Genomic DNA, 25,248 nt, shown 5'->3' with positions numbered 1-25,248 from the left:
CCCAGAAATCATGAATTATTTTGACTAATAGTAAAGATCAGAGGATTTTGAGTGGATCACAGACATTTAGTCAGGATATGGGTTTGAAACCATTTAAAAAATGTTTTTTCAAATGCTATAAAATTCATTAAAACACCCAAAATTTAATGGAAGAAATCATTAAATGTACCTGCGAAGAACTTTGTATCCATACGACGCACATACATGCATCCAGTTATTTTAACGGGTCAAATATGACCCGAGGACAACACAAGGGTCAACCTTCCTGTTGTCTTCCTCTCGACCATGCAACGTTTTGTTTTTCTGGGTCAAAATTTAAAATTCAAACTTATTTTTAACGTTTTGGTGGACTTTTCGACACTTTTGTCGCTTTTCCCGATGTCTTTGTCGACTTTTTTCTGCGTTTTTTTAAAAAATGTTTTTGTTGGGTTTTTTTTCCGACACTTTTGTCACATTTTTCAACGTTCTTTTATGAAATTTTCTTCAAATGCTATAAAATTGAATAAAACACCCAAATTCAATGAAAGTAGTGAACTGATCATTTATTTAACTTGTTAAAAGAGCGTTGTTACTTTTCCCGAAATGTTCTTTGTCGATTTTTTGGGACATTTTTGTTGTTGTTTTGACTTTTTTTGAAGCCTTCTCCAACATTTTTTGTCACTTTTTTACGTTTTCTCACTTTTCGCGAAGTTCTTTGTCACTTTTTCCAATGTCTTTGTCAATTTTTTCTGCGTTTGTTTTTGACGTTTTTGTTGTTTTTTCCCCTCCTACATTTCTGTCTCTTTTTTTTGTGTTCTTTAATCAGTTTTTTTCTTCAAATGCTATAAAATTATGTAAAACACCCAAATTCAAAGAAAGTAGTGGACTGATCAGTTATTTAACTTGTGAAGCGCGTTGTATGGAACCATCCACGTAATTATTATTTTGTTTTTGACAATTTGGTTGATAGAAAACCAAATTTGTGATATAGAAACTTTTTGAAAATGGCTCAAATTTGAGCCGAGGACAACAGGACAGTTAAGAAATATACAGATTTCTTTTTTAAAATGAGATTTGGTCTTCAAAAAGACGAGACCAAAAAATGAGTTTTTGAAAAAGAAGGGGTCATTAAGATTTTTGGGCATTTTAGGCCATTTGTACAGGACAGATTAGACCTGAAAAGAGAGAGAGAGGGGGGGGGGAAATGACATGTAGGAAAGGGTCGCAGGTCAGAGTCAAACCCGCGGCCGCTGCGTCGAGGAGTAATCCCTCTATACATGGGCGCCCGCTCTACCAGGTGAGCTAACCAGGTGCCCCTTCTAGTCACGGTTGTATTATATTCGGGTCAATACAGTATCAGAGCGCCAAAGGAGGCAGGTTGGGGGGGTGGATGGGGCAAACAAACACAGGACTTTTCATCCAGGAGACCGGGGGTTCATGTCCCGTTTGAAAAGAAAAGAGTTTCTTTAACTTTATGGAACAAACGGAGCTACGTCACGTTCTGCGTCGCGGTGGGGTCAGGGCTGAATGTTCCCACATTTCTATGATTTTTCTTAAAATTAAGTCCAATGTTCCCATATTTCTAGGACATTTTCAAAATGAGGTCTTGTGTTCCTACATTCCCCTTCAATGTAAGCCCTATCCTCCCACAACATTTTGTAGGTTTAGGGGTTAGGGGGATAAAATCTGAAACAAATTTATGAAAAAAGAAATGTGGGAACGTAGGGCCTAATTTTGCAAAAGAAATCTTAGAAATGTGGGAACATAGACACGCTCCCCACGTGGTAACCTTCAGGAAGTGAAGTCACGTCTGATTTGAACCCAAACCTCCAGCTTTTTATCAACTTAACTCAGTAGTTTTGGTGTCTAAACCTACTTCCTACCTCCCTTTCACAACGTTTAGATATGAGGACGTATTTCCTGCCACCACTAGGGGGCGCTTATTTATGAAACGCTCATGTGGGTTGGATTGGGGGGGGGGGATATCATCATATCATACGATAATGAGTATCATGAGAATGCGTTGATTCACTTCACGTTTTCTTGGAGCTCCGTCTACTGGCTGTTGGAGGAACTGCGGCTTCTTTTCTGTGCTCTTTCAGGGTGTTTGGTGTTTTAAGCCCCCAACGTCGTCTTCCAGGCAGCGCTGCATGGAAGGCACTTGGGTTAGGGTTAGGTGCCTTGAAGTCGACGGTGGGGGCTTAAAACACCATCGAGCCTCTTTCAGCTCTGCGTACTGCAGCTCAGGTCGTAACAGTAGTATTTATTATCAGCAGTAGTACTAGTAGTAGTATACGTAGTGTTAGCAGTAGAAGCATTTACAGCAGAAGTATCAGTTTTATCAGGTGTGGGTGTTCACGGTTCATACTTCATACAGACTCGACAGCGGCTGATCAGATTGCCGGGAAACTCTCCTTTTTCAGTCTGAGGCTTCGGTTTGCTGCAGAACAGAGACACGCACATGCACGCACGCACACATGCACACAAACACGCGCACACACACACACAAACACACACAAGGACAGCGAGAGAGAGAGACATCAGGGAAAGACTAGAATAGAGTACATTAGGGCTGCACGATATCAGGAAAATATCTAATTGTGATTATTTTGACTGATATTGCAATTGCGATATGGTTCACGAAATTACAGGGAATGATCATTTTTGTATCATTATTGTCATTTTCATTGAAAAATATTGTAATGAAATATAATATCAGATAATATAGTATGATTTAGGCGAGGATCTGTACCAAACAAAGGTTTTTTGGTACAGATCCAAAAGCTTGATAGAGGTTGGGATACATGATGATTTAAGTTTGCATATCTGGACATTTTGTGAACCTGATGCAGGAGGGTTGTACCTGAATCTTTTGAAAACACTGTTGTGTCCCTGAACGTTTTGCGAAACTGAGCATTTTGCATGGCTGAGGGTTTTGTGAACCAGAGGCCTGTACTACGAATCCAGATCAACGTGCCCTGGATTGATTTCAGTTCCCCGGCTTCACCTAACCTAACCACCGTGGTCCCGTATAACCTGAGTCACGACGCTGGTTAACTAGTTCAATCATCCCAGGGTTTCCCAGTCCAGCGACGCTGAGGCGGTGTCTGCACAGCACGACCAATCGCAAACATCTACCAGAGCTGCATGTTTTATATAAGAAGAGCAAACTATAATTCTACATAAATATGAAGAACACAGACACGGTTTAACAGGCAAAACGCTTGAAATTAGCTAAACATGTTGCGTACCTTTGTTTTTGTTTCATTTGGATCCCCTTTAGCTTCAGCATAAGCTAAAAGCTATTCTTCCTGGGGTCCTACAATCCTAAACATGTTGTGTTCCTGAGCGTTTTGCAAAACCTCATCATTTTGTGTAGCTGACCACGTTGATGCAGCTGTGTTGTACCTGAACGTGGTGAAAAACGTTGTGTACTTGAATGTGTGCTTCCAGGTGTGTCGTACCTGAACATGTCGCGGGGGTTGAGAGCAGCCAGCCAGTAGCTGTACGAGTCGGTGTAGTAGTTGCAGGTTCCTCTGCCGTGACACTCGATGAAGGGAATCTTCCGGAAGTTTTCCAGACAGGATCCGGGAGAGGCCAGCGGCTGACCTGACCCCTCCGCCCCCACTCCAGTTTCCTGGACACCAACAGCATCAACAGCAAGGGTCAAAGGTCAAAGCAACAACTCACACATGCTGAACAGACGTGGGGGTAATTTCTAAATCACGTGAAGGAGCCAGTTGAGGTGGTTCGGGCATCTGGTAAGGATGCCCCCTGGGCGCCTCCCTAGGGAGGTGTTCCAGGCACGTCCAGCTGGGAGGAGGCCTCGGGGGAGACCCAGGACTAGGTGGAGGGATTATATCTCTAACCTGGCCTGGGAATAACTCAGGGATCCCCCAGTCGGAGCTGGTTAATGTGGCTCGGGAAAGGGAAGTTTGGGGTCCCCTGCTGGAGCTGCTACCCCCGCGACCCGACCCCGGATAAGCGGACGAAGAAGGAGGGTTGATGTGCCCTGGTAATACCAGTCTCAGGCAAATAGGGCTTTTGTTTCAACTTTACAAGATTGGTGGCCATTTAGTAAACCGACTGATTAAAACAGACTACAAACACCATAATGTGTTGAATGTTATGAATGAATTTCCCTTTAAACAGTTCTTCTAAAGTACATTTTTAACGAGACTCCACAAAATTAGCTCACCATGACGAAGGAGTATCCGAACCAGAGAGAGTCCCAGCCCGACGGACAGTCTGGAATATCGCTGGTCTGACTGTGGACAGCGATCACGTTGGCTCTGGCCTCGCATACAGAACACCTTCAACACGGGAAACACATGCTCACGCACACACACACTTTGTTTTGGAAGCATGAGTTTGTTTTGTGTGTGTGTGTGTGTGTGTGTGTGTGTGTGTGTGTGTGTGTGTGTGTGTGATTTACCGGCTGATGTAACTCCTCAGTGAATCCCCAGAGATCAGTGGCATGCTTCCCGGCAGCTGTGCAGCGGTGGACAGCCAATAGGAGTAGTCGTTGCGTGAGGCGTAGCGACAGGTGTTGTCAGTGTTACAGAACAGGAAGGGCATGGTGGTAAAGCGAGGTAAACAACTACCTAATGTCCCTGAAGAGAGAGAGAGAGAGCGAGAGAGTGAGAAAGATGTATTTTAGTCTGGATCAACTGAATTATTATGTTATTATATAACTATGTTTACAGGACAAAGCCTTCCGCTCTTTGTGTGTTTCCATTGTCTATCTCCGTTCTCTTTGACACCAACAAACTTCGAGCTAGCAAGCTACACGCTGAAAATGTAAAGTTTTGAAGAAAATTTGGATGATGCAAAGAGGCAGGCCTACTTGATTCTTTCTGGGAATGATTGTAATGATTTACAAAGAATATGTTTAGGTCATCTCCTCTCTAACTGGGAGGTTTTGGGACCAATTGGTGGGATTGCTGTGGACGAAGTACACACGGAGATACACTGGTAAGAGCCAATGAGGTTTGACCATGTATCAGCTGATTTAAATAGCTCACGTTACTGTATTGTGTCAACAGTTGACTTCATTTAATATTGGATGTGGCGTTTTCTTTTGCGGGGTGCAAATGTTCCACCAAAACCAGTTCCTTCCCGAGACTATTTAGCAGAGCCACCGTCACTGCGTCCGGAACTTAGCGCCGCCCAAGACCACTGGGATTGGTTTAAAGAAGTGCAAACAAACCCAGAGGGTTTTTTTTCTGGAGGACTGGCAATGTGAGACTAGTTTTATTTTAACAACAGAGTGAATTAAGTGTTTTTGTTATGTAAAGTTGCTCTTTATATGAAACTGACGTAAAGGTCGCGAAGAGTCTGTTTATTAGTCCATCTTAGACTTAAACAAGAATCTGTTTAACTAACTGGACAAAGGAAAGTGAAGTATAACAAATGTACTTACCCAGGTCTTGTCCGTGAGCGCGGTTGTTACCATTGATGAACAGAAGCGAGTAGCCGCTGTACATCTGAGTTGAACCTGCAGGGCATTCTGGGATTAAGATTGTCTGGCTGTGTTTGGTGAACAGAAAGCCGTTGGCCTCTTTTGCATCTGTGCAGGAATCCGATCGACCTTTAACACCTTTAGCACCTTTAGCACCCACCGGACCTCGTGAACCTGCGATACCTGTCAACATAGAGTCAGTTCTGGATGAAAAACCGGGTTCTCTGCTTATTATGCGGACCTTTGGATTCAGCAAAAGCATCCATCCAGACAAGACAAGACTGTTTAAAAGCTGACAGAAGATCAGATTTCTTACCTTTTGCTCCATGGAGTCCTGGGTCTCCCTGATCCCCTTTCAATCCAGGAAGACCAGCTCGTCCTCTTTGACCAACACTCCCTATGAAGCCCTTTAAACCTGCGGCCACAACACACAGCACTGCTTCTAAAACTCCATTCACTCCTACGTTTTGTGTGTTTATATCAAAAAGTGCATTACACAGATCACACCAAAAGCCAAGACTGTATGTAAAGATATCCACTTCCTCCAGCTGTACAAAGTGAAGCCAAAATCTTACAGATACGGGCGCTGACATCTTGTAATTTTGGAGCCAGAGTCTGTGCAGTAGTGATCGCGCAGTGGAGCAGCGGTATCCAAGTCCCACCCACCCGACCAATCACGAGTCAATCCTTGCTGTCAGTCATGAGGTTTCCGCCCGTTTTTATATCATCAAATAACCAATAAAAAACAAACTGATCAGAAAAATGAACACTAGAACAAACGTCACCGTGATCAGAACTATCTAAAATGACGGAAACTGTCTTTGGGAAACATTTATTTGACGAGTACTTAGATTTTTTAGTTTCCAGACGTTTTGGCTTCACTTATACACTATATGCATTAACCCCTGCTGAAGCTTGGGACTGAAATATTATTCCAGACTCACCTGGACCTCCAGGTAATCCTTGGGCCCCTGGTGGTCCTTTCTCTCCTGGGTTTCCCTTTTCTCCAGGTGAGCCTTGGTCTCCAGGCACTATCACTACCACCCTGATTGTGTCCTCCCCTCTCTTGCCTGCAGGGGGCAGTATTCAGTACAGGACAGTAGGTTATAGTATTGGTATTCAGTCCAACTGTGTCGCAGCTTTCCATTGTGTGAGTCACTGTTACCTCTCCTCCCAGGTAGTCCTGGAGGTCCTTGTAAGCCCTCGTTCCCAGATGGTCCTTCCTCCCCCTTCATACCTGAAAAAAGAAGCCCAGAGTGAACAAAGCAGCCCGTTGTTAAACTGTCAAAAAGAAAACCCATCTACATTAATTTTATCTTCAGAAAACTATTATTGCAGCAACAAATATTAGATTTACACTCTGAGACCAAAGTTTATCATCCATAGAGACAGAGAGAGAGGGAGAGAGAGAGAGAGAGAGAGAGAGAGACAGAGAGAGAGAGAGAGAGAGAGACAGAGAGAGAGAGAGAGACAGAGGGAGGGGAGAGAGAGAGAGAGAGAGAGAGAGAGAGAGAGAGAGAGACAGAGAGAGAGAGAGAGAGAGAGAGAGAGAGAGAGAGAGAGAGAGAGAGAGAGAGAGAGAGAGAGAGAGAGAGAGAGACAGAGAGAGAGAGACAGAGAGAGAGGGAGAGAGAGAGAGAGAGACAGAGAGAGAGAGAGAGAGAGAGAGAGAGAGAGAGAGAGAGAGAGAGAGAGAGAGAGAGAGAGAGAGAGAGAGAGAGAGAGAGGGAGAGGAAGAGAGAGAGAGAGACAGAGAGAGAGAGGGAGAGAGAGAGAGAGGGAGAGAGACAGAGACAGAGAGAGAGAGAGAGGAGGGAGAGAGAGAGAGAGAGAGAGAGAGAGAGAGAGAGAGACAGAGAGAGAGAGGGAGAGAGAGAGAGAGAGAGAGAGAGAGGGAGAGAGAGAGGGAGAGAGAGGGAGAGGGAGAGAGAGAGAGAGAGAGAGAGGGAGAGAGAGAGAGAGAGAGAGAGAGAGATCTTAGGTGTTTAAATTAGTTTTACGTTATAGGACATTATTTTATTAGTTTATTTTGTAATGTTCAGGTATGTAGTTCTTTTAAAAGAAATGTTTATGTTGAACTAAATATAAGTTAATTTTAATTAATAATTAATAGTTAATTAATAAGTGATGTCCCTTGTTTTTGTTTGTCCTTTTATGGACATAAAGCACAAAAATAGATATTTAAACGCCCTTTTTTGGCCAGTTTTGACAGCCCTACTGGACATGTGTTTGGCAGAGAGTACTCTTAGGTTGCAGTTGTAATGCTCAGTATGCTGGTCATCTGATTGGAGTTCTTACCAACAGGTCCTGTGACACCAGTGTCTCCCATCTGGCCTTTTTGTCCACGTGGACCTGGTGGTCCTTCTTGACCCTGTCGTTGTCAACAACAACAACTGTATTAAACACATTCACTAAGGATTTAAGCAAACACACACACACATTTGATCCTGTTTTTTTTATTTGCTAAAAATGTTACTTGATACTTCCAATCTTCCAGTCAAAGATGACTTCTTTTATTGACTAGATCTTAGACTATGTCCAGATTCAATTGCATTTCTGTAGTAGATTTTAACTATGGGCTGTACTGACCGGCTTGCCTCGAGGGCCAGGGTCACCACGGGAACCAGATGCCCCTTGGCAACCTGTAGCTCCTTTAGATCCCTTATCTCCTTTAAAACCAGGACCTGGAGGACCAGGAGGACCCCGAAAGCCCTGTGGACCTGCAGAGAGAGACACAGTTAGATTTCACGCTTGGTTTCACACATGACACAAACGGCGGTCTCCTGTGTTTGTTTGACCCATCCGTCCACCTCCTCGTCCTCCCTACACGGACTTTGATTAGAAACGTTTTTGTGGTACGTCAAAGACAAACGTAATCCAAACCATCCTGGCTTGGCTTGGCACAGGCCAGAACTAAGAGGAAACAATGTAAGTGTTTTCTCATATTACTGTATTGTGTGAACAGTTCAGTTCAGTTCAAGTTTATTGTCATATGCATATCAGTACAGAGTACCACAGTGATGAAATCCAATGTGCCTTGGCACTCTCTCAGCACCAGTCAATAAGTAACAATTATAAATAACATTTTAAAAAAAATCCAAGCACAGTAAACATAGTAACTAAGCTCAGACCACAGCCCTCCTTCCTGTTGTACTATCATTCAGTAGCCTTATTACCTGGGGGTAAAAACTATCCCTGAAACGTGATGTGCACATAGGGATGCTCTGCAAACGTCTCCCTGATGGAAGGTGGGAGAAGAGATTGTGTGCAGGATGACTAAAATCCTGCATAATACCTCATGCCTTCTTAGTGCTGCGTTTCCAGTAAATGTGTTGGAGCGGTTCAAGTGGAACCCCGATGATTTTAGATGCAGTTTTGACCACCTATTGTCAGAACATTAAGGTCATGTGAAGTAGCCCTGCCAAACTCTCAATTGTACAATTACAGCAGTAAACGTTCTGTAGAATGTTAAGGGACATACCATATTTCTTGAGACACCTCAGGAAATAAAGCCTCTGATGTGCCTTCTTAATAGCACAGCTGACATGGAAGTTAACTCAATATAATATTGCGTGTGGTGTTTTCTTTTGCAAATGTTCCAACAAAAAAATAAATGGCAACTGGACTTGGTTAAGGTTGTTGAAGATGTTTTGTTTCTCATCCGTAGGGACTTCTTCAGTCCTGAACAAACGGTAGGGAAACCCAGCTATTTGTAGCCATAGATGATGGATACGGCTTCGTTCCTCAGTGTTCCTGGCTGTTGTAAAGACAGTCGTTGGAATGAGCCCAAATGTGAGTGTTTGTTCAGTTTCCTGGGGAGAGAAACAAACGCTCACATTTGGCCTCATGTGAAAACGCCACACTTCCACAACGGTCGTTGGGAAGTTGGAGTGTCCAAGTCTGATTGACCATCTTTCGTTTACAATAGCCAGGAGCACTAAGGAACAAAGGGGAATCAATCATCTTGATAATTAGCCCACAGCAGTTAAAAAGCTGGGTTCCCCTACCGTTTAATCAGAAATGAAGAAGTCTCTTGGATGAGTGATGGAACGTCTTCAAGAACCTTTAACCAAATCCAGTGGATTAACCCTTCCTTGGATACTATGACTAGCTTGGTCCTACCAGACTCTGGTACATTAGCCTGGTCCTACCAGACTCTGGTCCATTTGCCTGGTCCTACCAGACTCTGGTACATTAGCCTGTTCCTACCTGACTCTGGTACATTAGCCTGGTCCTACCAGACTCTGGTACATTAGCCTGGTCCTACCAGACTCTGGTACATTAGCCTGGTCCTACCAGACTCTGGTACATTAGCCTGGTCCTACCAGACTCTGGTCCATTTGCCTGGTCCTACCAGACTCTGGTACATTAGCCTGGTCCTACCAGACTCTGGTCCATTTGCCTGGTCCTACCAGACTCTGGTACATTAGCCTGGTCCTACCTGACTCTGGTACATTAGCCTGGTCCTACCAGACTCTGGTACATTAGCCTGGTCCTACCTGACTCTGGTACATTAGCCTGGTCCTACCAGACTCTGGTACATTAGCCTAGTCCTACCAGACTCTGGTACATTAGCCTGGTCCTACCAGACTCTGGTACATTAGCCTAGTCCTACCTGACTCTGGTACATTAGCCTGGTCCTACCAGACTCTGGTACATTAGCCTGGTCCTACCAGACTCTGGTACATTAGCCTAGTCCTACCAGACTCTGGTACATTAGCCTGGTCCTACCTGACTCTGGTACATTAGCCTGGTCCTACCTGACTCTGGTACATTAGCCTGGTCCTACCTGACTCTGGTACATTAGCCTGGTCCTACCAGACTCTGGTACATTAGCCTGGTCCTACCAGACTCTGGTACATTAGCCTGGTCCTACCTGACTCTGGTCCATTTCATTTGTGCAGAGAGTCTGGCCACTCTCCATTGACAAGTGTTAACTTCCTTGAAGGCGGGTACTCTGGCGCCACAACATCATGGCCACCAACAAAACTCAGCAAAGATTGTTCTTGCTCTAGCTTTAACTTCTGGATATTCGGCAGCGTTGCCACAACGGACCGCATCTTTCTCCACCGCCATTACGGAACTCGCCGAAGGTTACCGAACCTCAACGTCATCGTTCTCAGCCACTCCCTCTGTTCGCTGATTGGACCTGTTAAAATTTGATCGGAGAAAACCCAAGAATATACCGCAAACCCAGAGTAGTACTGGAAGAAAATAAAAATGTAGTGGAAGTACATAAGAGGGCAGAGCCAGGCTATACTATGACCTGGATGACTGAGAACCTTTACAAACAGGAATGTCTGTTGGATGACGTCATCTAACAGTCTTCATGGGTAAGAACTCCTCAAGAGCCCAGAGTATTCAGGGGAATAAACATTTGAACATCAAGATCAGATGCTCCAGAGCAGCTCCCAATGTGTTGATGTTTTGTCAGACATTTAATTGTTTTCGTCTACAAACTCAACGTGTCTCGTTACCTTTGGGTCCTCGTTGTCCGGCGACTCCAATTTCTCCTTTGGCTCCTTGACTGCAGGCTCCCTCCGTGCCTGGCCAACCAGGAGGACCAGGGGGGCCAGGAGCACCATGATACCCTGGGTTTCCTGCAGGACCAGGAGGACCAGATGGACCACAGGCACCAGGAGGACCCTTCTCCCCAGCACATCCTGTGGACACCAGAGGAGGTACAGAGTGGGTTTTATTTCCTCGTCTTTCAACCCTGACTGGCAACTTAACTCATAATCACAGTTGAGGACTCACCAGGTGGACCTGTCTTCCCATCTGTGCCCCGGGGTCCGATTCCAGGAGCTGGCGAAAGAAAACCAACCAATCAGAGATCCAGACCATCACCAGAATGGGTTATGAGCTGAATATGAAACCTAAATTGTCTGAATAAAACCAAACTGAAAATTTAAACAGGAGTTGATGCTTCTTACGGACAGCCAGCATGATCACCGCGAACCGTCTGGTTTGTGGTTAGAGGAACGGTCAGTAGGGATGTAACAATGCATCGTGAATGTGTTAAAAATGGATATAAATGTGTAAAGATTACAACCGGTTGATATAAAAAATGAATCACAATGCAATTTCTAAACATCCTAAGGCGTAATATACTTTAGATTTCACTTGTTTGACTTCAAACATCACTACGTCTTCTTAGTTTGTTTATTTGAAGAAATTTGTTTCTGTTTAGTTATTTTGATGTTGATTTGTTTTAAACATCTAATGTTTGTTATTTGAGATACAATACAGTTTCAGTGTCACTTTTGCACAGTTTATAGTTACAGTCATTTGTCTGCAGCTCATCCTGTCCAATCCTGAGAAAATCGTATCCTCAACTTGAAATCCTAAATCGTATTGAATCCACAGTTGAGTGGGTCGTTAGCAGTCAGAGCAGATCCAAGAACGTTTTTCTTGACTTCAGCAGCTAATCATCACAATGAGGTCTGTGAGACTGAGGGCCCTACCTTGTATCCGCCGCAGCGCAAAGCCCAAAACAAGTGTCTTTGCTAGTTTCAGACCGACACAGTTGTCAATTTCCCGTCCAGTGTCGACGTTGTTTAAATAACAAATGCACCTGCACCCATCTGTGGCCCATGGGCGTGCTGGTCTTACAGGGAGGTGTGTTCAGGTGCATTCTGGGCGTGCTGGTCTTACAGGGAGGTGTGTTCAGGTGCATTCTGGGCGTGCTGGTCTTACAGGGAGGTGTGTTCAGGTGCATTCTGGGCGTATTGCTATCTTGAGGCAGTGGGAAGTGATGGCACCATTGACCAACAAAAACCTGGTCTAAAGTCAATAACGCAGCATTTCATTGTTATTTTAACAGAGCATTAGTAAAATGCTCCTAGGCTCGTGCACAACGCGTGCACACTATGCTTGTTACACACACAGGGACGCACAGCAGCACACACACATGCAGAAGATTACAAATAAAAATATTACGGTGCAAATCCTCCATCATAACAGCAATGCTCCAAGGTCCAAACGCGCCTGGCTTTTAAAGGGAATGGGAGATGATCTCTGAATGGTTGATTGCATGTTACGCCCAAAACACACCTCTGATTAATGAAGACACTAAGTACAACCCTTTTGAACCATGCGCCCGGCGCACGGACCCTTTTTTCCGCCGTCAAACTAGCAAAAGTGGATTTGGACACGCCCTAAACGCACCTGCACCAGGCGCTTCACGCCGTGACCTCAGATCGTTACACCACATTTGACCGAAAAATGAAAATACGGTACTTCTTAAAAGTGGCGATTTCGTCCTAAATATGCTTTTAAACAAAAGTTTGACTCGGGTACATTCACAAAAAGACCCTAGGTTGCATTTTGGCGAGAGTTACGCTTTAAAATAGGGCCCTGAGTCTGCGTTGTTACAAAATCTTGAAGGTGCATGGCTCAGACCCTTCGCCGACCCTCGGCGCACTGTCGCCCTAATATCCACACCACCCCGGCCGCGCTGACCGCAAGAGGCATGAAACACGTTCTATATCCACTCAGAATAAAGATGGTGGCTGATCATCCAGTCTGGTCTCCTACCTCCCATGGCTCCTTTCTCTCCTGGAGGTCCAGGTATCCCGTCCTGCCCTTGGGTTCCTCTGGGACCAGATTGACCAGGATCTCCAGGAGCCCCCTTGTTACCTGAAAATAAAGACGTAATGAACCCACTGAGAGGGCAGATATCAACTTCATGTTAACAGACAGACAGTAGAGCTGTAAGTCTTTAGTGATGGCGTTTTAACTACTGTAACTCTGCTTTCTGTACCTGTGAGGCCATTGGGTCCTGCAGGGCCACTTTCCCCCGGAGAACCATCACAACCCTTGTCACCAGGAGGCCCAGGAGGACCTGAGAGAGACAGACGGGCAGGCAGAGAAACAGACAAAGAGACAGACAGGTTAACAGAGTGTCACGGCACAATCTTTCCTATTGAATTGAATTGAATTGAATGCGTTTATTGTCATTGTATTTTACAAAACAGCGAAATTAGGAGCGCTACTCCACTGGGTGCATACAATAAATACAATAAATAATCCTTACAGGACATATAAAACTGAATAAAAACAGTAAAAGAGCAATGGTCAAATAAGTGCAAGTATCGAAGTGCAGGAGGTGACTGAGTGACTCGTTTGTCTAACTACATTTGTTTAGGGAAACTACTGCATTTGGGAAGAAGCTATTTTTAAATGTGGTGGTGCTGGATTGTATAGACCTATAACGCCTACCAGAGGGTAACAATTGAAACAGGTAGGCTGCCGGTTTGAGGTGGGTGTGGCCTACCTGCATCACACAGCTTACAATGCGAAAGTTAAGGAGACTGAGAGGAGAGTCGGAGTTTGGAAGAGAAAGATGTGCTTCTGAATTTAGTGATGAACATTCAAGTTGTCAATGTTTTGTTGTCTGTGTCTTAAATGTCTAGAAATGAACTGTCAACGGAGCACCGAGTAACGAGTGCCGAAAAAACACAGAGAGAGATGGTCGGAAAGATGGAATGAAGCAACGCCGAGCCAAGGATGAGAGGTAGGCCATTCCACTTTTACCTCACCTGGCCAACCGAGAGTTAAGCTCTGTAGTTTCATATGCAGAAAAAGCCAAACAGTGAGGAACACCAAGTACAACATCTGTTTAGGAGTGAAGGCTCACAACGACTGAAAACTACACAATGATAACTGACACCGTTTCTCATACAGTATATGATGTATAAATGAATCAAACCTCTGCATCCCGTGGGTCCAGAATTTCCTTTGGGGCCACAGGGGCCACAGTTTCCTGGAGGACCAAAGTTTCCTCTGTCCCCTGGATTCCCCTTCATACCTGGAGATCCTGAAAATCCCAGATTCCCCTGAGAAAAGAACCGAGGAGGAGGAGAAGATACTTTATTGTTGTTTCCATTGAAATTTGTCTCCTTTAACCCTTTGGCATCATATTTAGACACGATTGGTGGGGACTCTTGACGTCACTTTTTGACGCTCTGGGTCGGGACGTACGTCTAACTGACATGTGGCACAAGAATGGGACGGTTAGGTGTGGGAAAAGATTGTGGGTACGTTTCAGTGACACTGTCTTTCGTACTACTCGCTACCATGATCGCTCTTAAAGCAACACTAGAGAACTTTTCCTCTTCGGTCCCCCTACAGGTTGGAACCGGAATTGTCCATTACTTGTCCAGTTATTCTTATATCTCATTCGAACTACAGATCTGCTACCCGATCTGGCAAACTTGTACCAAAATAATGTACCTTAACCCTTGTGTTGTCTTCCCGTCAACTTTGAAAAAACACACAATTTTTTTAGACGTTTTTGACGCCTGTTGACGTTTTAAATTGTTAAATTTTTCTTCTACACATTTTCAGCGCTTATTTCTACGTCCCATATTTTCTGATATAAAACAAAAATTGAAAACGGGTCAATTTGACCCGAAGTCAACACAAGGGATATAATAATGTTTCCAAATCATTTCAGTGGTTCATCAACTCGTAACAGGGTGAACGGCACTTCTGCATTCACTTTGCGGCCCTCTACCGGCTATAACCGCACGATGCAAGTTAGCCAGATCGGGTAGCGGATCTGTACTTCGAATGAGACATAATGAGACATTACGACAGCGGTAATGGACAATTCCGCTTCCAACCTGTAGGGGGACCAAAGCGGAAAAGTTCTTTAGTGTTGCTTTAATACTACGTCAACTTACAGCCCCCGGTGCCTTCCATACAGACACCAAAGGGTGATTTTTGTGTTGGTTTTTGACCCTGAGAACCACTGACCGAGCGTCAGTATTTACGGGTTGAAAGTGAGAAAATGTAAAAAACGTTAGGGTTAGTCAAGCTTGTGTGACTCTGTTTGTGTGTAATACCTTCTCTCCTGGAAATCCTTTAGATCCTGGTCCAGGTGGGCTTTGTTCCCCTTTAGCACCTTTAAGTCCTCCTGGTCCTGGATCTCCTTCTGATCCATGTTCCCCACAAGGCCCTGCACCACCTTTCTCACCTTTAAAACCTAGACAGAAACACAAGGAGATCTCAGAAAAGCAAGACACATATTATCCCAGAGAGCAAAGGTTGTCTCAAGGTCTACGCACTGTCCCAAAGAGATAATGCTTGTGTTTTAGACATATCCACATTTCCACATTTCCAGACATTTAAATGTAATGTTTTATCAATGTAAAATCCAGTTAATTGACTTTCAAAAGGTAAGACTCAAGCAGGTGGATCAGTCACTCACTGGTGCTGATCAACAACCCAATCAATCCCTGCAGACTAGAGGATGGATACCCGAACCGAGCCGGGCCCGGACGGATATTTAGAAATGATGTTTGGGTCCGGGTCGGGCTCGGTCACATGAGTGCGATAAGGCATTGAACATTTTAAATTTTAAAAAGCGTATTATGTAGGTGCGTGCCTGTGTTAACGTGCGCTTGTTGCCCCGTGTGCGCTGATGCGCTCGTCTGTTGACATTTCTGAATGGCTTCCTACAAAGCGGGCTTTCCACACAAAGAAACGTATGTGTGTCATTAGTATGAGAAAAAAAACGAGATTTTAACCGTGTCGGGCTCGGGTCTGGCTCGGACGTAAATATCTTAATGCCTGTCGGGCTCTGGCCGGGTTCGGTTACTGCTCTGTCGGACGCGGGCCTGGCTCGGACAGAAAAATGCGGCCCGATCCGCATTCTACTGCAGATACAGATCATATTTGTGAAGATAGTAAACTCCTCTTATATTTGCCTTTTTTAAATGTTTGCAGTGACACAGTTTGTGTTGGCGGAATATTACCTGGCCTTCCCATCTCTCCTTGGTTCCCGTTGGGTCCACAAGGACCAGGAGGACCATTCTCCCCGTCTCTGCCCAGGTCTCCAGAAGGTCCTGAAAGACACATTCATCAATTGTCAAATTATGATTTGATTGTCATGCAAAATCATGAAAACATGACGCAAGTAAGAAGTCATCACCCAGGATTTTGACTTTTACTTAAACTGTCATGTAAGTGCCACTTTTAGGTTTCCAGTGGAGCTCAGGAAGAGCAGATACTACAGTGCCGTTAGCTATTAAAGGCATACTATGCAATTTCCATTTTTGTCAAACAGCGACACTTCCTTGACTCTTCCGCCGCACTTTCCTTGTTTTCTTCGTCAACTCTGCCGTGATTCACGTCTGAAATGCATGCTAGTGTTTTCCATAGAGGCTGCTTCTCATATGTTGTTGATGTATGTGACGTCGTGCCGTAAAGGCAAGTCGTGATTCTCGCAGGGTGCCACCTCTCAAACCTACATTGCTGGTTTTACCAGCGGTGTCCCCCCCTGCTTTGCTATCGGGATGATTCGACCTACTACGAGTTCATTTACCATCGAAATTACTTTGAAGCTGTTATATTAAGGTACAAATCTTGCATAGTGTGCCTTTAAGCAGACCCAAACTAAATCTCCAGATGTTTTTTTCAGACAGTTTTCAGCAGTGATCCAGACTCAAAATCTGCCAAATTTAGCGGACTGTTTTTCTGCTTGGGGAAGGGCTTGTTTGTTTTTCTCGATTACTTTGCAGAAAATTCGGTGGAATACTTTGCCCACAGATTTTATGTAGACCTGCTTAAAAAGGTTTTACCAAACCAACAAACCAACAGTATTTTCAGTAAGTTGTGGTCACCTTGCGGGCCGAAATTTCCAGGTCTACCGATGCTGCCGTCGAGGCCCTGTGGCCCCAGGAAGCCTGTCTCTCCTTTACTACCAGTGAGACCTGGGGGCCCTGAGGGTGAGATAGGAAGCAGAAAGACAAGTCACACACAGCTAGAACACACCTCGAGTATATTCTCAAATGACTTGTAGCAGCAGCCCCCTGACATACCTTTACAACTACAACATTTTTATGCTTGCGCAGCTTCATTGAAACCATAAACATCCTGCCAAACTTGAGGTTTCACAACTGCAGTCCACAAACCAAAGTGTGTCGTATTTTTGTAGTTCATCTAATTTTTTTTGATTTTTTTATCAACCTGCTAGGGTCTGCATATGAAAATGTCCCTGCATGACTAAATCTGGCACATTTACACATTGGTCTCTGTTTATATGTTGATTAATGTGCGTTGTCCCTTTCAAATAAAGAAATCCAAAGAAAAAGTTTAACAGTTTATGGTTAATAAGTGTATTTCATTTCCTTTGGATAGAGCCAGGCTAGCTGTTTCCCCCCTGTTCTCAGTCTTGATGCTAAGCTAAGCCAACTAGCTACTTGCTCTAGTAATGGACAAAGTCAAGGTTAAGAAGTATAAATGGGCAATAAAATGGGACCCAGAATAGAACCCTGAGGAACACAGAGGACAACATCTGTTTGGGATTGAAGGCTCACAACGACTGATAACTTAACAATGATACCTGACCCAGTTTTTCACTAGTTTTAGTGATACAGAGTGATTTAGTGATATAGAACTGAAGTAGAACTAGAGTAGAGTACCAGGGTTTCCAGGGTCTCCAGGATCTCCATACATCACCACATGGGTCTGGAATCCTTTTGGTCCAGTTTCTCCTCGGTTCCCCTGAGGCCCAGGAGGCCCTTGAGATCTACTGATCCCATCCACACCCATCTCACCTGACAAACAGATAAGTCACAGACAGTTACAGTAAAAAAAAAAAAAAAACACTGGTTGATTGACTAATTGATTGATTGTTTTTGACATATGAAACCTTTGGGTCCTGGTGGTCCAGTCTCTCCTGGTTTCCCGTCATCCCCTGGACTCCCAAGGGCTCCTGGAGGACCCAGATCTCCTCTAATACCTAACACACACATATATGTGGATTTTACTATACTTGTGAGGATACTGCATTGATTTGTATTCGCAAGTTGTTTTGATTTTAACAAGTCTACAGCCGTGCTAGCAGCTTTATGGGGCAGAACTTGAGCTACATGCTAACATGCAAATGTTTAGCAGGTTTACCATGTTCGTCATCTCCGTTTAGCACACTAGCATGCTAACGTTTGCATATTATCAGTAAACACAAAGTTATGTAATGTAATTTTGAATGGTGAACCACATTTCATCACACTCCATCCAATAGTGGTTGAGATGTTTCTGCCTAAACTAAAGTGGTTCAAAGTGTGTTTCAGGTTTATATAGACCTGGAGGATTCAGTTCAGGTTACTTTATTGGTACCCATAGGTAAACTAGGTTTACAGTCTAAGAGGCAGGACATCCTTAAAACTTTGTAGACCACCACATAACATGCAACACACAAAACATCAAAACATATAAAACAGACAGTAGAACATGGATAAAAAACAGTCCATGACCACATTGACTTGTGCAGTTACAGTTGTGTTCAGAATAATAGCAGTGTGTTTAAAAGAAGTGAATAATGCTCAAAATCCATAGAATAGCTTTTGACTCCATAATATCAATGCATTGGGAACACTGCACATTCAACTCCAAATCAGAACATGACCAGAAGAGATCAGGTTTGTGTTCTACCTTTACAGAAAGTGAAGAAAAAGGAATATTAGGCTGTTCAAAAGAATAGCAGTATTTGCATTTTTCTTTACAAACTCAAACATTTACTGTATAAACTGAAAAATGCATCAAGGGTTTGCTTTACTATGAATCACTGCACTAATATTTAGTTGCATAACCATTATTTCTGAGAACTGCTCCACATCTGTGTTGCATGGAGTCGACCAACTTCTGGCACCTGTGAACAGGTATTCCAGCCCAGGACGATTGAACTACATTCCACAAACATTTGTGATGTCCCCCCACAGGTTTTCTATAGGTTTGAGGTCTGGGGATTGGGCTGGCCACTCCATAACATCAATCTTGTTCATCTGGAACCAAGACTTTGCTCTCTTACTGGTGTGTTTTGGGTCATTGTCTTGTTGAAAGACCCATTTCAAAGGCATTTCCTCTTCAAGTATTTTGATGTATTGAAACTGATCCATGATCCCTGGTATGCGATAAATAGGCCCAACACCACAGTATGAGAAACATCCCATAACATGATGTTTGCATCACCATGCTTTACGGTCTTCACAGTGTACTGTGGCTTGAATTCAGTGCATGGGGGTCGTCGGACAAACTGTCTGCGGCCCCTAGACCCAAAAAGAACAATTTTGCTCTCATCAGTCCACAGAATATTGCCCTATTTCTCCTTTGGCCAGTCCATGTGTCCTTTGGCAAATTTCAACCTATTCAGTACATGTCTTTTTTTCAGCAATGGGACTTTGCGGGGGCTTCTAGCTGATAGCTTAGCTTCACATAGCCTTCTTCTGATCCTAACAGTACTCACAGGTAACTTTAAGTCTTCTTTGATTTTCCTGAGGCTGATCATTGGTTGAGCCTTTGCCATTTTGGCTATTCTTCGATCCATTCGAATGGTATTTGACTGTTTTTTCCCACGTCGTTTAGGCTTTGGATGCCATTTCAAGGCATTTGAAATCATTTTGGCTGAGCAGCCTATCATTTTCTGCACTTCTTTATATGTTTTCCCCTCACCAATCAACTTTTTAATCAAAGTCTGCTGTTCCTCAGAGCAATGTCTGGAACGACCCATTTTGCTGGGTAGTATTTCAGTGTGAAATGCACTATAACCAGCATGCACAACACTTGCAACACTTTCCTTCCTTCCTTCCTTCCTTAAATATGGGCCATAATGGACACCTGTTTCTTCACAGAATCAATCACCTCAGTAATTATTTTGAACATGCCCCTTTCAATTACAGATTCAATTACCCAGAATGAGCAGCATCATGTCATGACTGTTGGGTCTGTTGGTTTTCTAGGACTCTACAACACTTACTAGTAAATTATTTGCCATGTAGAAATATCACTTCTACCAAAAAATTTGATTTATGAGGTTTGTGATGTTGGACTGCTATTATTTTGAACACAACTGTATATGCAGAAATTCTACAGCTTGTGCATGACCAAGGTGCTTGTGCATTATGTGCAGTAACTCTACACTTTGTTTAACAGAGTAATTGCCGCTGGGAAAAAACTGTTTTTAAATCTTGTAGTTCTACAACCAGGGACTATTAGCCTCCGTCCAGAGGGGATATACTGGAATTCCCTATTCAAAGGGTGTAGGCTATCCTCTCAAATGGCCATAACAATCCGCTGTAGTTGTTTAGCATACAAGGATGTGGGGGGGCAGCTGCGACTCACCAGTCAGCTTACTTGACCATCTTACAATTTGATTTAGGCGATTCTTGTGCTTAACTGAAACACACCCAAACCATGACACTAAGGCGAAAGATATGATGGATTTGATAAAGGCATGATAAAATAATGTCATCATGGTCTTGTCTATATGAACATGGTACAGTTTTCTAAAGCAGTATAGACAGCTTCACAATTCTCCTGGAAATTTAATTTAGAGTCAATAATTGTCCCTAGATATCTATAGGATTCTACTTGATCCACTAGTTGACCATTTATAGTTATGGCTTCATATCCTGGAGTTTTACTAAAATCAATGTACATATCCTTTGTTTTGGATATGTTCAATGGAAGGTGTGACTCCTCACACCACTGGACAAAGTGGAGCTGGCTCACTATGACGGAGTCGTCCGCATATTTAATGATGGGCCTATTTACATAATTGCTCTGACACGTTTGTATATAGGGTGAACAGGAGGGGTGAAAGTACGAACCCCTGTGGTGAGCCTGTGGAAGAGCAAAGCTGACCAGACAGAATTCCGTTCACCCTTACTCTCTGTGTCCTGTTTGTTAAAAAATCAAAATTCCAACCAACAAGATTAGGACAAAAGGAGGAGCCTCCTTACCTGTGCTTCCTGTTTCCCCGTTCTTCCCTCTCAGGCCCTTCAGTCCAACTTCTCCTACTGGTCCTGATGCTCCATCAAATCCTGGGGCCCCATAAGGCCCCTGAGGCCCTGGGTCTCCTACGCCCTGCCTTCCAGGGTCACCCTGCAAACCCTTTCGGCCCCGTATCCCTGCAAGAGTTGGTGAGTTTTCTCATTGTGTTTTTTTTTTTTACTAATCCTGCAAACTCTCTGCTCAGAAAATTAAAGGGTAATTTTGGTATTTTTAAAACTGGGCTATATTTCCCATGCATTGGTGTCTAAATGACTAATGTAAACAAAAATCTTTGAAATTGGTCCAGTATTGAGTGAGAACGCTGTAACATGAAGCCGTGAACCAGGCTGCGATGTAACCCTACAGGACAAATGTTCAGCATCAGTTAGCGTCCACTAAAAGGTCTGTTGTTGCTGCTGACAGACTCAGATTAATATTCTAAGTGTCTGACAACATTATGAAAGGATCCCTACAGAGATAGACCTTTTTGTTAAAGAGTTAGATCCTTAGAGACAAAAACATGGGGAAATAGGTTTAAAAAAGTTAAAGTTATCCTTTAAGGCACTGATTCATCACTTACATTTTTTTTTCAAAACTCCAATCTTTTGGGAATATTTGTTTCTGTTTTTGGGTAAAATGACAGTAATGAAAAATATTCTGTATAGGGACACAAACTCTGCTCCCACCAGCTTGGAGAGATTTTACCTGGAAATCCGATGAAGCCCATTGGTCCAGGCTCTCCTTCACGTCCAGGAGGTCCAGATAAACATGGTCCAACAAAACCAACAGCACCCAGTAACCCATCCAGACCACTCCAACCTGAGAGACACTTCAGTTCATTAATGTTCTCTTTGGGTGTTTTCAATCATCAGGTTCACCGGATCTTATGTGAGGTACCTTTGGGTCCTGGAGGTCCGTCTTCTCCTGGACGTCCTGGAGCTCCATCTGTTCCTTGGGGTCCGAGATTTCCTTGGGGCCCCACAGAGCCATCTTCTCCCTGGGGGCCTGACTGACCCTGCTGGCCTGGGAAACCAATACCGCTGTCCCCCTGTGACCACAGAGACCAACATGACTTTTGTTTACATCCAGCAGCAAAACAAGTAGTGTGATGTTGTTGTGCGCCACATTCATGTTATATGAACACGTGATACGTGGGACACGAAGGAAACGTGACACGCGGGACACGATCCCCAGTCTCCTGGGTGAAAGTCCTGTGTTTGATCCATCCACCAACCTGACCAACCTCCTTACACGGATTTTTGCCCTTTCACACGCAATCGCAAGGTAATGTAAGTCAATGGAGGCCAAATGGCATTGATAAACACGCTAAAAAGCGAGTATGCGTCTTGATAACATGCCAAAAATGGCATACGAATTGGTGTGCCATACATATGCCGCTTCATGAGATCAGTCTGCCACAAGACTAAAGAGATATGTGGACTGAGTTACCACTAAACACCACTTGAGCCTTAAAATCTTAAAACAAATTTCCCTTTTAAAGTACATTTTGAACAGAAGACAAATTATTCTTTCTCTTAATCGCGAGAACCTTTTCCAAGGTGTTTTCAGTGCATGCTTGATTTGATCAACACGTGAATCCAGACGTATGAGATCCTCATTTCTCTGTGTTCTTTTCAACCCTTTACTTTCTGTTGAGGACTTCCTGTCAGTACGAGTCCACGTTACCTTGGGGCCTGGCATCCCTGGGGGGCCTGACGGGCCGGCCCGTCCCTTGATACCAAAACTTGGTAAACCTGGAGCTCCTGGAGGGCCCTTGATTCCTGAGCCAGACAAAAACAATGTGTTACTGTCATTCATCATCTTCTTTAAACCCTCAGTGGACGGTTTTGTTCAACACTGTCCATAAACCTGACCTTTGACCCCTGGGAAGCCTGGAGGCCCCTGGACTGAGAATCCTTTATCCCCTCTTTCTCCCCTCGGACCAACAAATCCTGGACCACCTGGAAGTCCTACCCCACCTGAGATAGACCAGCACAGACAACAGGTGAGTCAGGAGGTAAACATGTTTTTTCCCCTACAGATTTTGCAGTTTGGGTTTTCACCCAAATTTCATCATTTCACAAATGATCAGGTTTCTTTTTAAATAATAAAATAAACGTCAAAAATAAGGATGACACAGCGCTATAGTAGATGGACCTGTCTCACCTTCAGGTCCGGGGTTTCCGGGTAAACCTTTCTCTCCTTTCTGTCCCGGATCTCCTGGAGAGGTTTTGATTTCACCTGGAGAACCTTTTTCACCTGAGTGAACAAACAGACAGACAGAGTGGTTGTTAGTGTGTCTTCTGGGTCTGAAAGTTAATGAAGGACTACCTAACCTACTAAGGGGCGCAATGCAGTTTTGGCCATTTCTTCGCTTTTTCCTGGCAGGTTTCTCCATAGAGCCCCCCTACAGGTTTCTCTATAGAGCCCCCCCTACAGGTTTCTCTATAGAGCTCCCCCTACAGGTTCAGAATAGATATTTGGCAGTTCCTATGTTTACTCGTGTCTGACTCCTCTCTCGGTCAGTCTGCCGTTTCCTCTTCCTCTGTTCCTCCAACAATGCTTTCCTAGCTTTCTGCTTCTTTTTTGCCGGCTCAGCCATGACGATAGTGTGAAAAACTCCATCACTACCTTGTTAGCCAGTTCCTGAATGGGCATATGTGTGCAGTGCCGTGAAGCAATTAGTTACATCGCGCGACCTGATATCACGCCATACTTCCTGACGGCGGCTCGCTGGCCGAAAGTTGCAAGGGTGGTTTTTCCGCCCACAAGCGCTAGGGGGGAGCGAGACGACCACCATTAGACCCGAAAAAAAGTCATATAACCATTCCAATGACTCCAAAGCTGTTCAGTTAAGGTAAATAAGCTGCATAGTTCCCCTTTAAAGCACAGGACTGTCAAGCCAGGGAGCAGAGTTTGCTTCCACTTTCCCTCAGGAAATGCATGTTCCTTGGGATTGTTTTAATCCAAACCACAATCTTTTTCCTAAACTAAACTAGTCGTTTCGGTGCCTTAACTTAACGCTCACTTATTATTGCCTAAACTTAACCGTAATCTCCACCGGAACAAGCAGCAGCTCGCGGTGCTCTGTACGCGGCTGATAGTCACCTATTCTCGGGTAACTGAACCACCAACTACCGCTGACCTGACAGTGCACCATGCAGAGCACCGTAGCTGGCGTCACAGAGCTCTGTAGCTGGCAAACACATCTTATAACTGCCGCTGATACGACTGAGCTGTGACAGAGGTCTGTAGCCGGCGGCAGGAAGCTCTGTAGCAGCTTCAACATCTAGCAACTGCCGCTCAGCCGTTGGTCTCCTACCTTTTGTATGATATCATGTGTTTTAATGTGCATAACTTTTTGAACGATATCATACGAACCCGTTCATGAGAATGCGGTGAAGAAGTTTGGGCTTTGCCCCCCTGACGCTAAATCATTGTTAGTTCGATAGCCGATGGGTTTCTGAGATTGGGTGTGACTTCTTGAGACGCTTGATTAACCCAGGTCCCTCTCACCTGGTTTTCCAGGATTTCCTCGCTTTCCCAGTACTCCCACATTGCCTTTAGATCCCGAAGGTCCTGGAAGTCCAATTCCAGGTGGTCCTGGAGGTCCTATCTGTCCAACTAGTCCTCTGAGACCAGTCTCCCCAGGACGGCCCCTGTCACCTTTAGGCCCCAGAGGCCCCTGAGAGCAGGATCAGAGAGAAACAATAAACCATCGTCAACATATCGCAGTGATTGCTCTGCTGGTGCCAGGGAGTACGGGGAAAGATTGTAGAGCAGTGCAACTAATGCAAGAGCTTCATGTACTTCTTGCCTTGGACTACTGACTTTTTTATATGTTGATTTTATTAATCTTTAATTCTTTTCAGGGAGCATATTGTAACATCTGGTCAGGGACTGCAGATGGAAACTAGCCTTTTGGCTAAATCTGGCATGTTTACAGAAATGTCTATTTATATGCAGTATCCCTGTCAAATAAAATAAACATGAAGTACGTCTTAATCTTTATCTTAAAACTAGTTAGCAAG

General features: G+C 44.1%; 1 protein-coding gene across 1 annotated transcript in view; it reads right to left on the bottom strand.

Moving 5' to 3' along the window:
• Window positions 1-427: 427 nt before the first annotated feature.
• The window catches only part of col4a3 (collagen, type IV, alpha 3), a 57,866-nt gene continuing 33,045 nt past the window's right edge, over window positions 428-25,248 (bottom strand). The window contains exons 26-52 of the mRNA XM_078247229.1: window positions 24,734-24,902; window positions 23,384-23,476; window positions 23,092-23,196; window positions 22,904-22,998; window positions 22,115-22,265; window positions 21,923-22,036; window positions 21,187-21,354; window positions 18,099-18,188; window positions 17,869-18,003; window positions 17,068-17,166; window positions 16,201-16,290; window positions 15,289-15,428; window positions 14,151-14,277; window positions 13,203-13,283; window positions 12,977-13,078; window positions 11,198-11,245; window positions 10,918-11,103; window positions 8,030-8,160; window positions 7,739-7,811; window positions 6,606-6,677; window positions 6,385-6,510; window positions 5,757-5,855; window positions 5,402-5,623; window positions 4,415-4,592; window positions 4,178-4,292; window positions 3,444-3,616; window positions 428-2,419 (exon numbers count right to left, since the gene is read on the bottom strand). Of these exons, the coding sequence (XP_078103355.1) occupies window positions 2,335-2,419; window positions 3,444-3,616; window positions 4,178-4,292; window positions 4,415-4,592; window positions 5,402-5,623; window positions 5,757-5,855; window positions 6,385-6,510; window positions 6,606-6,677; window positions 7,739-7,811; window positions 8,030-8,160; window positions 10,918-11,103; window positions 11,198-11,245; window positions 12,977-13,078; window positions 13,203-13,283; window positions 14,151-14,277; window positions 15,289-15,428; window positions 16,201-16,290; window positions 17,068-17,166; window positions 17,869-18,003; window positions 18,099-18,188; window positions 21,187-21,354; window positions 21,923-22,036; window positions 22,115-22,265; window positions 22,904-22,998; window positions 23,092-23,196; window positions 23,384-23,476; window positions 24,734-24,902 (3,267 nt within the window). The 3' untranslated portion in view covers window positions 428-2,334. The remainder of the gene's footprint in view (window positions 2,420-3,443; window positions 3,617-4,177; window positions 4,293-4,414; window positions 4,593-5,401; window positions 5,624-5,756; window positions 5,856-6,384; window positions 6,511-6,605; window positions 6,678-7,738; window positions 7,812-8,029; window positions 8,161-10,917; window positions 11,104-11,197; window positions 11,246-12,976; window positions 13,079-13,202; window positions 13,284-14,150; window positions 14,278-15,288; window positions 15,429-16,200; window positions 16,291-17,067; window positions 17,167-17,868; window positions 18,004-18,098; window positions 18,189-21,186; window positions 21,355-21,922; window positions 22,037-22,114; window positions 22,266-22,903; window positions 22,999-23,091; window positions 23,197-23,383; window positions 23,477-24,733; window positions 24,903-25,248) is intronic.

Source organism: Sander vitreus, chromosome 3, assembly GCF_031162955.1.
Source record: "Sander vitreus isolate 19-12246 chromosome 3, sanVit1, whole genome shotgun sequence".
NCBI classification, from domain to species: domain Eukaryota; kingdom Metazoa; phylum Chordata; class Actinopteri; order Perciformes; family Percidae; genus Sander; species Sander vitreus.
Note: the sequence above shows the minus strand (reverse complement) of the source record. Positions and strands in the feature narration are given on the sequence as shown.